Raw genomic sequence first — 13,980 nt, 5'->3', positions numbered from 1 at the left:
CACTACCTCCAGTACCCTTTCCCATTTACCAACCTGTCCCCTCTTCCTTAGAAAACTGCCTCCCATGTTGTCTTGCTAAACCATGTCAAATCATGTGAAGCTAACAGGCTGAGAACCAAATGATGAAAGAAGCCTGCTAGATCTCTGCATTCAGTCCTCTAGCACTAGCTCAGGAGGAGGACGATTTGCCATCAGGTTTTCTGGCATCACCAAAGGACTTTGAGGTTCCCTTTAAAAAAAGCACTGTTTGCTGGCATCACAGAGATGGGAAACACTGGTTAGAGTATACAAAAATACCAATCCATCCCTTCTGTGCTAAGTCCAGCTCAATGTCAGTTTCACACGAAGTGGCCAGGTGAGAGTACTTGGGCTATCATATCAGTGACAAGAAACACAATGACTTTGGGAAGTTTAAGAGGAGGCGGTCAGAAAAGCACATGGAAAAGGAGAGGACCTAAGAATAGTGCAACTTCCAGTAAAAGTGTCCCCTTTCTGCAGGAGGAGCACACAATCTGCTGTGATAGACAGCACGTCAGAGCTTTCAAGTAAACATCCCACCCCTGTCACAGGGCTCCACAGACACAATAACAAATAAATCCATTGGCATATGACATTACCAGTCTGAGGCTGCAAAAAAGGGTACGTACTTTTAAACATTACTACAGTAGCTGAAATCAGCTCTCTTACATCTCCCCCTGCTCCCCCGTTTTCACAAGTTTGGTCATCCTTCAAACCGTGCTCCCTTTCACATCTTTATTCTTCAGCCAGCTTAACCACTTTCCATTCTGGATCATTTTATTACTCACTTTGCTGAAACTGAAACGTTTCAGGAAGAATATCAAGAAACCACTGTCAGTTGTACTTAATTTCTGAAGAATTTCAAACTTTCAATAATTAAAATTTGCCATTACACTTTGAAATTGGCAGTAGAGTTTGCTGCTTTCAAAGCAAACATGTTCATAAAAATTATTTTAAAAGACATTTAATCTGTTATAAATTGGATTAATGATACGTTTCTGGGCAGAAAGATGAAAGTATCTTGCTGACATCTTTTTGCAGAAAAAAATATAGAAATTAAGAGAATTTAAAAAATCTTATAGATGGGATTTTTTCACATCAGCAGTCACTTTTGCTTAGTGCTTCATAAGAAAGTGACAACATCCAAAATTATGCAGAATGTGGCAGTGGGGGTGAGGAAGGAATTCCTACTGACTCATGTGAGCAGCTGCCACCATGAAACACCAGATAAGATTTCTCTTTAAAAAAACAAGCCTAATTAGAAGTATCAAGGAATCCAAGCTACCTCATTTACATTCGGTCACTAACAAAAACATTTACAGCTGAAGTGAGTGATTAGTGTTAACTTTTTTTCTGTTGCATTTTCAGTAAGAGAAAATATGGTAACATAGTATGATACTAGAAAACGAAGTACAAGGGATCTCTGGAAAGAGAAGTGCGTGAGGCAGAAGACACACTCCACTGCTATTAGATGTGGAAGAGCATACAGCTAAGCCAAAGATGCCTTCTTGATAAAAAATGGTTTTGTTCACATGTTGTCGCATCCGTCCTGCTGGACAAATGTGTATGTGTCAGAAGGCCACCTTGAGCCATTAACCTCTGGCACTGGATTCACAGTCAAGTCGGCAGGAATTAGCCATGCAGTTCAAAGCTGTTCCTACTTCAATTATCCAGTCCTTCCAGCACATAAAACTATGCCAGTAGAACTGTTTCACCTCACAGAGGATTCTCCCTGAATCCAGCCTAAGCCTGTACCTTGTTTGTAAATTCTATCTTCATCTTCCCTTCCCTTGACTCCTTTGGCACCAGCCACAGTTGGTAACATTCAGGTGCTATTCTGCCTATTAGTCTGGACCTTTAAATAATTCCCCAACTAGGACAAGTGTGGCAGCTTTTAGTACAACAGTCTAGCTCCCCCCGTAACATCAATGCCCTGTACCACTTGAAAACATAACTTCTTTCTATTGATACATCTCAATATCCTCCTTTACAGCCCTTTGAATGCAGTATCACACTCTGTGAAGACAGCCCTGCAACTTTACAGGGCTGTAGTAACTGTGATCCTCTCAGGAAAGGTGGGGAGAAGAGGTAAATATACAGACCTAAATACTAATTAATAATCATAATGATTAATTCTAAAGCTGTGTGTGATCAAGAGGTCAATCAATGTGCCTTCCATCACACATGTCACATGGACCACAGCAAGTCACTACTGCTTCCTGGAGTCTCCCTGACCATTCTACTGTAACATTTTAACATAACATCTACTGTAACAGGCTCCATGCAGCCTGTCAGTATACCCTGGGTACCAGGAATACACACAGCTCCTCTAGTGGAAGAAAAGCAGAGGACAAATAAGGATAGGCAGGCATGGACTGGAGGGGAAAAGTAACTATATGCTGAATGAACTAAGTACAAAAAAGGAACACCCCAATGAGAAGAGCATGTCTGGAAAGAACACACACGAGCACAGACATACAGCATGAGAAGGAGACATGCAGGCCCTTGGCCACACCAACAGTCCTTAGCACAAGAGGAACACAAAGGATTACAGAGAGCACAGGAAGGCACCCCAAGTGGAAGAGGTTTGAGAAGGTATGTGATGCGCCTTACAGAGGGGCACTGGGAATGCAAGTACTCCTGGGAGTAACACCAAGTGGGCTAGCCTCCAGCAGTTCACTTTGAGTAGCCTGCAAGGGAGCAGATCCAAGGGCACCTCCTCCTGACTTTATCATTGGCAGACCGTGCTGAAGTTGAGCACTAATAAAGCTTCCTGAACACAATCTCAGATTTCCATCTCCCTCATGGGGGAGGGGGAAAAAGTGGAAGGGGGGACACCAGACACATTTCTTCCTACTGTTTTGGAACAGCAGCAAAAAATAACCACAAAAGAAACAAAGTAAACAGAAGAGGTTTAAGAAAATTTAGAAAAGCATGTAGAAAGACGATTGCTTAGAAGTCTAGAAAGTATAGTAAGGTTCCAATCCAGCAAACATCTAAGCTATGCTGAATTTTCTTCCTGCCAGTAATGCCTTCACTTACAGTTCAATGTGCTTATGTGAGCAAAATATTTTAAATAAAACTTCTAGTGAGTAGACTGCAATGAATGGATCCAATGTATTTAAAAACCATTAAAAACCCACAAAGCTAATAGCTAAATACTGCTTTGCATTATTTAGCAATGCATTAAACACATGGGAAACTTGCTCATTTTGTGTAGATTTGTCACTTACATGCATCTGCTTTCCTAATATTGTTCAACATATTTTCAGAAGGAATAAAATTTACCTACATGATCTCTGAGAATCATTGGCTGCAGTGAGCATCTGTACACAATTAAGTTTAAAATTTACAGTCTCACTAGGTCAGCACCATTTATTTTTCTTTTGGCAAAAGCTTCCTAGAAATTTTCCCAATAGAAAGACACAGGTAGGACCAAAGTAATCCTGGGCAAGGTATGTTTGCTGTTGTATTTGCTAAGATGTAACAGTACTCCTTATTTTAAATATTAACCAGTTATTTGTCTCAACGCATGCAATTATAGTATCTTCAACATCTTTAATTACTTGACTTCAATATAATTATCATCATAATACCTGAAAGGCCATGCCTTCTCTTCATCTTTCCCCACCCTGTTACACTTCAGCACAGAAAAGCAGCACCACAGAAAGGGTGAGGGTAGTTGATTGGAAACCTAGAATATGCAATAAGTTCCCAATCCAATAAAACACATAAGCCACACTGAATTTTCTTCATGCCAGCAGTCCCAGCAAGACCACTCAAGACCTGAAAGTTAAGTCTGTGTCAGAATACATCACCGACTGGGATTTTTCATTTACTGCTCTGAAAACACTCAGCAAATATTTATTTAACCAAGACAGGGAGCCATATTTGGCCATAATGCATAAAGCCTCATCAGCTGCTTAGACATGAATGGCATGGATATAATCACTTAAAGCTTCAAAACCGTCTTACTGGGGAGTAAACTTAAACACAAAGAATTTAAGTGACAGTGAGTCCACACGTGGGTTTGAAGCAGCACACAGGCATTCTCCCCACTGCTCACAGTCTTTAACTGCGTGACTGTATTTGAACAAGGCAGCAACACCAGGGTGAACAACTGTTCTTTCTCCCAAATTAAGAAAAGTTTGTGTAATGCTCTCTTACCTTGCAGCCAGTCTCGAAAGTAGTGCAACCACATTTTGGGGAGCTGCCTGTCCTCTTCCAACAAAACATATGTCACATTGCTGAAACTTCTGTGAAGTTCATAAAGTAAGTGCTGGACATTTGGATAGTCTGCTTTCTGTGTCACAATATACATGTTGTAGAATGAAAAGTATTTGAACTGTGCAGCAATGAAGTCATATTCCCGTGTTTCCCGTGGTACAATGTCTGTGAGATCTAGTCCATCTCTCACCCGGGTAGTTCCATAGAGGCTGAGCCCAAGTAAACCCAGAAAAAGAAAAATAACCACAATCTGCAATAGAAAACAGAAACATATTTGATTTTAGGTTTTTAAAGGAACTTACCATTCATAATGTCATACTACAAAGCCAAATTCAAAATTAACATCCATCAGTACTTTCAAGCTTTTTATTTTTCTTGCTTTTTTTCAACCATGTACATACTACAAGATTAAGCTCACTTGTTCTTCCTTGAAGGGGCTCTGCTTCAGGGATGAGAAATTTATATCGTAATAAAGTTTAAAAGTTACTTTATATTACTAAAAGTCACCAGAACCCTCACTTGTAACATACATTTGAAGTATGTATCTACAGCACTTGTAAGATAAAACTTTCAAAATAAGAAATCAGCTGTGAAATTATTAAAAACTGTTATTCCACAAGAGTTGTATTTATGCCTTATATTTAATACCACTGCCGGGATAATTTTCTTACTGGGCAAGGCAGAAGTCTAATTTTGAAAAACAGGTAAACAGTTCCCTGATTACCTTGGCTCTTGGTTTTAGGAGGAACGGAGCATAATGCTTTTCTGCAAAAGATGAGAGTGTCCACTTCGTACAGGGTTGCTCAAGGCAGTGTATACTGGAGTCTGAGAATTGGGAAAGTAAATCCCTCGTCGAGCTTGTGCTTTCTGGGCTCTGGCAGCTCAAGTTGTCTTGTGTCACTGTCACTGGCTGCACAGATATTTCTGAGCGAGGCTCTGCTGTGGTGTAGTACACCTGTGTGTGAGGATCATATTCTGTGCGCAGCTGCACTGTGGATTGCATTGTAATCTGAGTTTCATGTGCAAAACTGTGGCTGCTGTATGGGGGTGGAGGACTATAGCAAGTACTCTCATTTTCCACATACGCTTGAGGCTCAACCTGAATCACTCTAGTGACACATGGACTGTAAGAGAAGAGAAAAACATCTGATCGCATTTGGACAGATCCTTATTTTAATCAGGCTAGATAGGGTAACATGCTTTAATCTGAGATTGCTTCTACTTCTATTAGACGGTTTACGCTAATTACATGTAACGCTTAGATGTTAATTTCATTCTGTGCCTTTAAGAAACATTTCTCAGACACGGTTCATAGTGTAGGGCCCTGAGAATATTTCTTGAGAATATTTCTTGTCCTCCAGGAAGAAGGAAACAGCATCTGTCTGAAGACATTGACATGGACACACATCACCCCATTAATTACACATGCTCATCAGGTAGTTGTGCAGAGTCTGAATGCACAGTAAATCTGTCAGTTTGCATCTCTGTATGTACGCTGAGAATTAAGATACTTAGATGAAGAGGCAAACACATGACATACTTAGTTCTTCTATTTAGAACAACTGAAGTAACTGTTAAATAATATTTGGGCCTTCTGGGTAACATCTCAGACTTTTGGGAGGCAGGTTGAAACCACTTGCCATACACTGACAGAATATTTTATAAGTCAAGAAAACATTAAAGTATTAATGAAAGGATTCATTCCTAGGAAGGGTGGGCAATATGAAGAGAAAAAAAATCACAGGAGTAATTAAGTATTCCCTTTAGTCTATGCAAAACCCTAATAGATTACCACTGCAGCCACAACAGACACTTCATCAAGCATTATCCTGTAATGGTACTGATCATTCCTTATAATTCTATGAAAAACTCACCCAAGGGGAAGTAATTTTACAGCTTATTTGTTTCGGTTTAAAGGCATAAAAGCGTAAAAATTAACACATAATGATTTACTGTAAGTCAGGCTTCTTAGTATCCTGAGTTATGTACAGCTTTCCAAGATTAGCCAGTACTGGCACTGGACACCTTGCAGTACCGCATAACATTCTAAAAATACTTCAAGATGTACTTAAATTGTGGATGTTTCATCTGCTTTCAGAAAGTTGTTTTCCAACAGTCAAAATGAACATATGTAGGAATGATGGGAAAAGTGTGGGGGAAAGGCGATGTGGGGGAAGAGAGGGAGAGTGAGACATGTATTTTAGCTTTTCCCTTCAGACAGGTAAAAAACAAAGTAGCAAATGTAAGCCAGTCACTAGCAATGAAATTGTAACAATAACATGCTGACCCCAGTTTAATGAACAGCTCCCACTCCTGACAAGGAATGGAAGCACTGATTGGTGACCACAGAAAGGACACAGCTCACACATCAACCTACTGCTCACTCTCACCTTGTAAAACAGCAAAATATGTCCAGTCTCCTGTCTTCCCGACGATAAAGGTCCATGCTCAGGATAGCAGGGAAAATCAGCAGAACCATAGCAAAATTGAACACCACCACAACTGCTGCCTAGAGACAATCACAGGATAAGTGATGTTGCTAAATTTCAAGTAGGGCATCAGCTTTACAAAGCACAAAAATCCCTTTCAATTCTCATCCCCGTTTACCACTGCAACCCATCTGATGCTTTCAAGCTTTTGCCTGAGCAAACTGAGAGATATTTACATTCCCATTTCATTATAGTAAGTCTCTTGCAGTGAAATGATTTATTTTAACACTAAACCTTGTATTATTCTAATACATCTGTGCCTGGATATGTCGTGATTATTTTTAAAGTAGAAAAACAGTCTGTTTACTCAGTAATCGTATTTTTACATTAAATTCTGACATATTTAGAGTGTCAAGGCAAAATAAAATAGAAGCAAACCTGAAACTAGAACTGAAGTTCTTACATTTATGGGATCTGAAGCAATTTAAGCATCACAATAATATTAAAGCATGTTATTAAATCGGAAATGAAGATTCAGTAAATTTTAAAGAAACAAATCTGTTTAGTAAAATAGATACTTAAAAGTTTGGCCAAGAAAGACCAGCATTGTGAATTTTTCAGGGATTATTTTTAAAGGAGAATGAAAATTAAACCAACACCACATAGCAAATATATGTATTAATATGCCTGTGTTTAACAGAGCTTGATTTACGAGCCAGTCTACCAAAATGAGTCTTAAATTGGAACAAGAATACTTGATTTAATTTGTAATGCAAGTATCACATAATGAAAAAAACAACCTTCCCGCCCACCCCCTTTCAAACCATACTCCAAACCCTTTCCCACACAGAGATTCCCAGAGAATTTCCATAAACATATGTGGTGCAGCATCTATCATTATTATTGATAGCATTTATTTGTAATGCAGAATTGTTAGGAGCACTAGCCATCACAAAGGGAAAGCTGGGCACTGAGAACTGGAAGACAGTTGTAAGAGTAGGAGAAACACAGGGAAAAAAATGGTTCAGCCACCAACTGCTGGAAAAAAACCAACCCATGAAAGCCTTATGTTTTACCCATTAGGAAAGCAGTAGCCATCTCAACAATAGCTCAGTTTCATGTTAAGGTAGTCCATATATAAACTATCATGTGCCTCCACCTGTAACTTCTGAAATAATGACTGCTTGGTTGAAACAGTCTTAAAGAAGAACAAAAGTTGGGCTACAAAAATGACCCAATATAAATGTGATCTCTTTTTTTTCAAAAGAAAGGTATGGCTTCTTTTGATCTTGAGATATCTGGCAGTACAAGTGATGTGATATCCAAAATCCATGATGTGATATCCAAAATCCAAAATCAAAGTAATAACACACTGAATGTTTTCTACAGTTTTGAAACTGTCAGAGTATAATAAAAAGCTTAGATACTGCTTTTACTATTCTGAAAATGACAGAACCAACTAGTTATGTGAATATTTTCCAGTCATTTCAATCATAAATATACTGCATACAAAAGTGGGTTTTATTGCTGTTTCTCTTTTCTGGTCTCTAGCCTGCTTGAAGTAAGATTTTAGGACTGCTGGTTGTCTGTAGACATGGTTACTAAAACAGAACCTACCTGGTACTTGAAGCCAAATTAGTATTTAACCATCTTTGTGAGAAAAGATCCAATAACTATTTAATGATTTATAAATATTCACACAGAAAGGTATGCAAGGTCATAGCCAAGACTTTAAAATTAAGTGATCTGCTTTTGATCCTCTCTAGAATTAATTCAATCTGTCAGAAAAACAAATGGCTGCTGTTGAAAGAAAGGTGTTTTGGACCTCGTTCTTACAACGGCTTTCTTTACTGGTGCTAAACCAAAAAAAGGTTGAATCACCCATATAACATGAATAATTAGTTGTGCCTAACCAAGAGCTTGTATCAAGGATCAGCTAAGATTTACTGAGATTTGGAAAAAACAGCTGAGGTCTGACTCAATAATTCTTACTCCTCTCAGCACGGCTGAAAAACTAACAGAAGTCCTCTGTTTCTGCTCCATAAACTGCAAATACTTCACGCCATATCAGTTCCCTCTCTAGACCCCAACATCCTTGAATCTCCAAGAATACTAAACCTGAAAACTAATACTTAGCTGTGTGGTAGTAATGCCATTGAAGTTAGTTATACTGACATCTGATTTTTTTTTAGGAAGCATCAAAACTAATTCAACAACACACAATAAGTCTGCCTACTTACATGAAATCTGGTTTTGAACAACTAGATTTTCCACTGTGCCATCCCAGTGTTGATGTACTAACCACTCTGCAAGTAAAATATTTCAAAGCAATCTCTGTTCTGATTTGAATTTAAATAGATTCCTAGGGCTTAATATTGCACTTCTTATATATTGCACACTCTCTCTCGCCCATCTCTCCGGCATTACAATGATTAACAGTTCTCAGTTTTCACAACTAAGTTCTTGTATGAATTCTAATTTGTTTTCCCATCAAAAAAACCCACCCTGTGACTTGATAAGGGGAGGGAAGGAAGAATTGCTGAGGAGTGATTCAGTCCCTGACCCAATGCATCTGCCACTGCTTTCTTCCCAGTGCCATTCATACACAAAGAATTGAAGAATGAGGAAGTATGAGAACTGAGATCGTGACAACAGCCATAATCTCTAAAAGCAACAATGAACTGTGGCAGCAAAGCTTCCAGAGTACAGGCAGCACCTAGGCTGAAAGCATGCTTAGGATTTCTGGCAACAGGGCATCTTCTCTCACACCATCAGAGACCATTGGTCAAAAGGGAGAGAAAAGGGCCTTAGACCTTTTCCTTGGGAAATCAACAAAGGTAAGATTAGTCCAGAAGGAATAAAATGGGACCTACTCAAGGGTGTGAAATGAAGGCATTCAGTGAAATGAGATCAGAGAGCTGTAAAAAAATTCCATTAAACAGAAAAAATTATGTTGGTCACTTCCTGAGAAACAGGCTACGGTTTTTGAATCTTTTCATAATGCACAGCCTAAAAATATTATTGCTGCTGCAACTGTTAATGGAGACAGAAGAATGGCAGTCTGTGCTGGAGGCAGCAAGGGAGTGGGGAGCCAGGCTGGTAGGTATGTGCTGGGGCCCCGCTGAAGTATGTGCTGCTGTGTGCCATTCCTGGCAGCCCACCCAAGGAGACCGGGTGTGCTGTATAGCCAGAGGTGATGAACAGATGAGGAGGTCTGTCAAGAAAACTTCCACCCTTACTGCTCTCTATCTGCAGCTCCCTCCTGACATGGTACAGGCTCGGATCCTCGTCCCCCGCCCACTTTTTCCGTAGGCTTTAATTTTGCTTGTTAAATTCTCATGTCAGGGGCAGGGAAAGGTAAATTATGTAAATAAAGGTGGGGGACAAACCATTTCAGCAGAGTAAGATAATGGAATGAGCTTAAAAACATACATTCTTTCTCTCCAGAAACCCACCACTGCCACCTGGTAATGGACTTCTACATTTAGGAAAAAAACTTGCCATTCTTATGGTGAGGGAAAAAGTTACTTCTAACACTTATTGGGAAAAGTGCTCTGCTCATTAGTGGATCCACACCACTCTGCTGTTACAGAAGGAAGTTTCTGATGTAAGAAAGAAGAGTTTGATAATTTTTTTTACCTTATCTTTCCTGGGCAGAATTTACTGTGTGATGGTCTCTGAATAGTCTGTCTTAGGAAATAATGCAGCCCAAAGGTAGTTACACTCAGCCTTGCCTTCCTTCATTTATATTCAAAACAAAGGGCTATGTTTAAGACACTGCTACTGTAAGCTTCAAAACTTCCAGTGGATTTCTCTGATAACCTCTTCCTTCACCACCATTTTAAGAAACGAAATGCATCTGAAAATTCAGGACCTACTCCTTCAAAGTCCTGAGTACTCTTAGAGATGATTCTTACGACTGAGTATTTGGGTCATATTCAGCAATCTCAAAGCCCTAAAACTGTTTAAACAAGGGGCTAATAAGATCAACAGATAAAAGAAAAATTTAGAAAATTGAAAGAGCTAAAACAGTTCCTACTTGTGCATGTAAATAACCTCAAAGATCTCACTTTCAATAGACCTAAATTCAACTTTTTAAATTTTGGAAAGAGCTAACCCTAGCAAACTCCTAAGAGACAGCATCAGGCTTGCAGTGCTTGAGTTCCATAAAGTAAATTAACAACTCAGAGGTATCAGTGAACTGCTTTAGCTGGTAGAATATGACAGAAGCTGAGATAGGAGAAGGCACTGATGTGCAAAACATGAGCTTCTAACTAGAAGTTTGGCTTGCAGATGCAGGAAACTGTTTATTCTCCCCCAGCAGCCAAGCTATTTTACCAATACTGGGACTCAAAATTACAGAGAAGTTGACAATTACCTTGTAATACCTTAAGTCAATGAAGAGCAAAACAAGGTCAAGAGCAATCCTTCGTTTTTAAGCCCCTCTATTAAAAACTCACTATCTAGATTAGAAGATCTATCTGTATCTGTGAAAAGTTAATGCAGTATTTCACTGCTTTTTAAGTTTTGCTAGGAAAACATCAAAGATGGCAAGGATTTCTTGTTTAAACAAGTCTGAATAAGAGGGAGAGAGAGGAAGGAGACTGTAAATAAAGAAATCCATACATAAATACACACCACCCGCCAAAACTGCATGGTTCTCTGATTCCAAGTACTGTGATTAAAGTATCACCTGACTTTGATTTTACCTGGTGAATCTGGGCAAAGCAACTAATAGATGTTTGTTTTAGTGGTTGCTAACTTATAAGTGTATGTATGTTGCTCTGACATCAATGAATACCCATTATAGGCCTCCCACTGCTCCTTTTTTGCACATTTCACCTCTTATATACATATAAGGGGCTACTACGTTCTAGCAAAGACAAATTACCAAGTGAGAAAAGTTTGAGCAATTCAAACACTAATTTCTGGACTCTCATGTGGGTTCTTGCACATAAATTCCATATCAATCACTGCCTTATTAAAGACTTGGATGTTTTTATTCTGAATAGTATCAACATGTTCATACAATAATACGTAGAAATCTCACTGGAAACTTTTTGTTTGTCATTTTGCTATGCAGACTTTGTTTTTAAACTTTCAGTGACTCATTCTGTAGCATGGCAGTAGGCAAAAATAAATTACTTTAGGAAAGGCATATGTAAGTTAACTGATTACAGTATCAATTACAGCTGTTGTCTCCAATATATGTTCCAAAGACAACCTGTCACATTCTGAAGTTGAAGAGTGAAAACAAGAAAAAAAAAGAGCAAAATCTGATCAGATAAGAGAGAATTAATATTGGTGGTTCACACTCAACACCTCAGCAGTGTGATTGCAACAAAATGGCCCACCAGTGTTGAATACTTCTTTATAAAATGCATTTAGGCTGACATAACTTTTGTAAAGCACAGGTACTACAGAGTCTGATGACCTCCAGTATCCTGTTAGCTGCTGAAGGTTTGAAATTGGTCCACAGACTCAGGAAACGTAAATAACTTCTTCCAGTGGAAGAAGTGATATACTACCAAAAGTATTTCACACATTTAGCTTAGTCTTTACCATGGGAACCTCATGAGGTTCAGCAAAGCCAAGTGCATGGTCCTGCACCTGAGTCCTGCACCTGCACTTGTACCTGATATCCTGGTATCAGCACAGGCTGGGGGCCGAGCAGATGGAGAGCAGCCCTGGGGAGAAGGACTTGGGGGTGCTGGTGGGTGAGAGGCTGGACATGACCCAGCCATGGGCACTCACAGCCCAGAGAGACAAACGTGTCCTGGGCTGCATCCAAAGCAGCGTGGGCAGCAGGGGAGGGAGGGGATTCTGCCCCTCTGCTCTGCTCTGGTGAGACCCCACCTGGAACACTGCATCCAGCTCTGGGGTCCCAGCACAGCAACCTGTTGGACTGAGTCCAGAGGAGGGTTACGAAGGTAATTAGAGGGATTGAGCACCTCTCCTGTGATAAAAGGCTGAGAGAATTGGATTCCTCAGCCTGGAGAAGATAAATTTCTGGGGGAACCTTACAGCAGCTTCCCAGTACCTAAAGGGGGCTACAAGGAGGCTGGAGAGGGGCTTTTCACAAGGGCATGTAGTGACCAAATGGGGGGAATGGCTTTAAACTGAAAGAGGGTAGGTTTAGATTAGCTATAAGAAAGAAGGCTTCTTTAAAATTTGGGTAGGAAAACACTGGGAACAAGTTGCCCAGAGAAGTCTAGTTGAAAATGTCCCTGCTCAGGGGGTAGGGGAAAAAGAAGAAAAATAATTATTGAAATAGTACCGTGCTCTATAGTGCAATAAATTGCTTGTGTCAGGGGAGAAACTCCCAAAGCTTTCTTCAGTCTGCACTTTTAGAAGAAATCCTTCTCCAATATCATAAATATTTCATATTTCTGAAGGTATATTATCACAAAAAATTCAAGACGACAAAGAGAGAGCAAGGAATGCATGGTTTAGCACATAAAATTCACATTTTCTCTCTAAGCATCCGGAACACGAAATTCTTGAAATTTTCTCCAAGTTTGCTAAAATTACTGGGAGTAAAGCAGTAAAAAGTGCTACAGTAATTATTAATATTACAAATGCATACATACTGCTGTCATTACATTTGTAGTTTTTAAGAGCAGCAAATTGGACAAACATAAACGAAAGGATTAAATTGCGGCCGAGGAACATTACAGTACACACTACACTGCAGACTACTGCTCTCGACTTCACAATGTGAATCTTTCTGGAAGCTTGTTTCTGCTCAGTTACATGTAGCTTGGGTTTTGCTCTCGACCCATCTGTATTCTTTCACCTGCTGATAGGATGTGAGAGACTCTGTGCATGAGAAAAGGGAGCAGGAGAATCAAGGGCAGACAGCAGTTGTGGTAAACAGCAGTGATGTACTGGTTCAGTGAACTGCAGCAGCACCAAGACCAGGCTTCAATGCTATCACTAACAAGTATCATCGTCAGACTTCACCAGTGCATAAGAGCTAACAAAATAGGATATAAACTTACTTGGAGTGAAAATGCTCTTAAAGCTGGAATAGGAATTAAGGCAGCCATAAAGAAAGCAGTAACATTGCTGATAGATGTAAGGGCTACACTTGCTCCTGTTCGCTTCAAACATTCACCTGTTCTGTCCTGCAAAACAAATGATGTATCTTAAAAGTCAAGTGAATAAAGTGATGTCCTGCAAATGAAAGGATCATCCTACAGATATAACACAGTTGCAGTGAAAAATTATTACCATTAAATTCTAAATATATATTTTCATTTGAGAATATGTGAGAAAACGATACACTAAGTTTACTGTTCAGTAC

At 39.5% G+C, this 13,980-nt stretch overlaps 1 protein-coding gene across 3 annotated transcripts in view; it reads right to left on the bottom strand.

The window, feature by feature from the left end:
* The window catches only part of PTCH1 (patched 1), a 74,075-nt gene that overhangs the window by 19,717 nt on the left and 40,378 nt on the right, over positions 1-13,980 (bottom strand). For all 3 annotated transcript variants that reach the window (XR_006016903.1, XM_042033214.1, XM_042033215.1), the window contains exons 12-15: positions 13,676-13,801; positions 6,636-6,754; positions 4,970-5,369; positions 4,186-4,495 (exon numbers count right to left, since the gene is read on the bottom strand). Coding sequence is in view for 2 of the 3 variants with exons in the window: in XM_042033214.1 (XP_041889148.1) it covers positions 4,186-4,495; positions 4,970-5,369; positions 6,636-6,754; positions 13,676-13,801 (955 nt within the window). In the remaining variant the exon portion in view is untranslated. The remainder of the gene's footprint in view (positions 1-4,185; positions 4,496-4,969; positions 5,370-6,635; positions 6,755-13,675; positions 13,802-13,980) is intronic.

This window comes from Corvus kubaryi, unplaced genomic scaffold, assembly GCF_017639235.1.
Source record: "Corvus kubaryi isolate FWS band 111438036 unplaced genomic scaffold, C.kubaryi_AGA036_p1.0 37357, whole genome shotgun sequence".
Taxonomy (NCBI): Eukaryota; Metazoa; Chordata; class Aves; order Passeriformes; family Corvidae; genus Corvus; species Corvus kubaryi.
The sequence above is the reverse complement of the archived record's forward strand: the minus strand, read 5'-3'. Positions and strand labels throughout refer to the sequence as shown.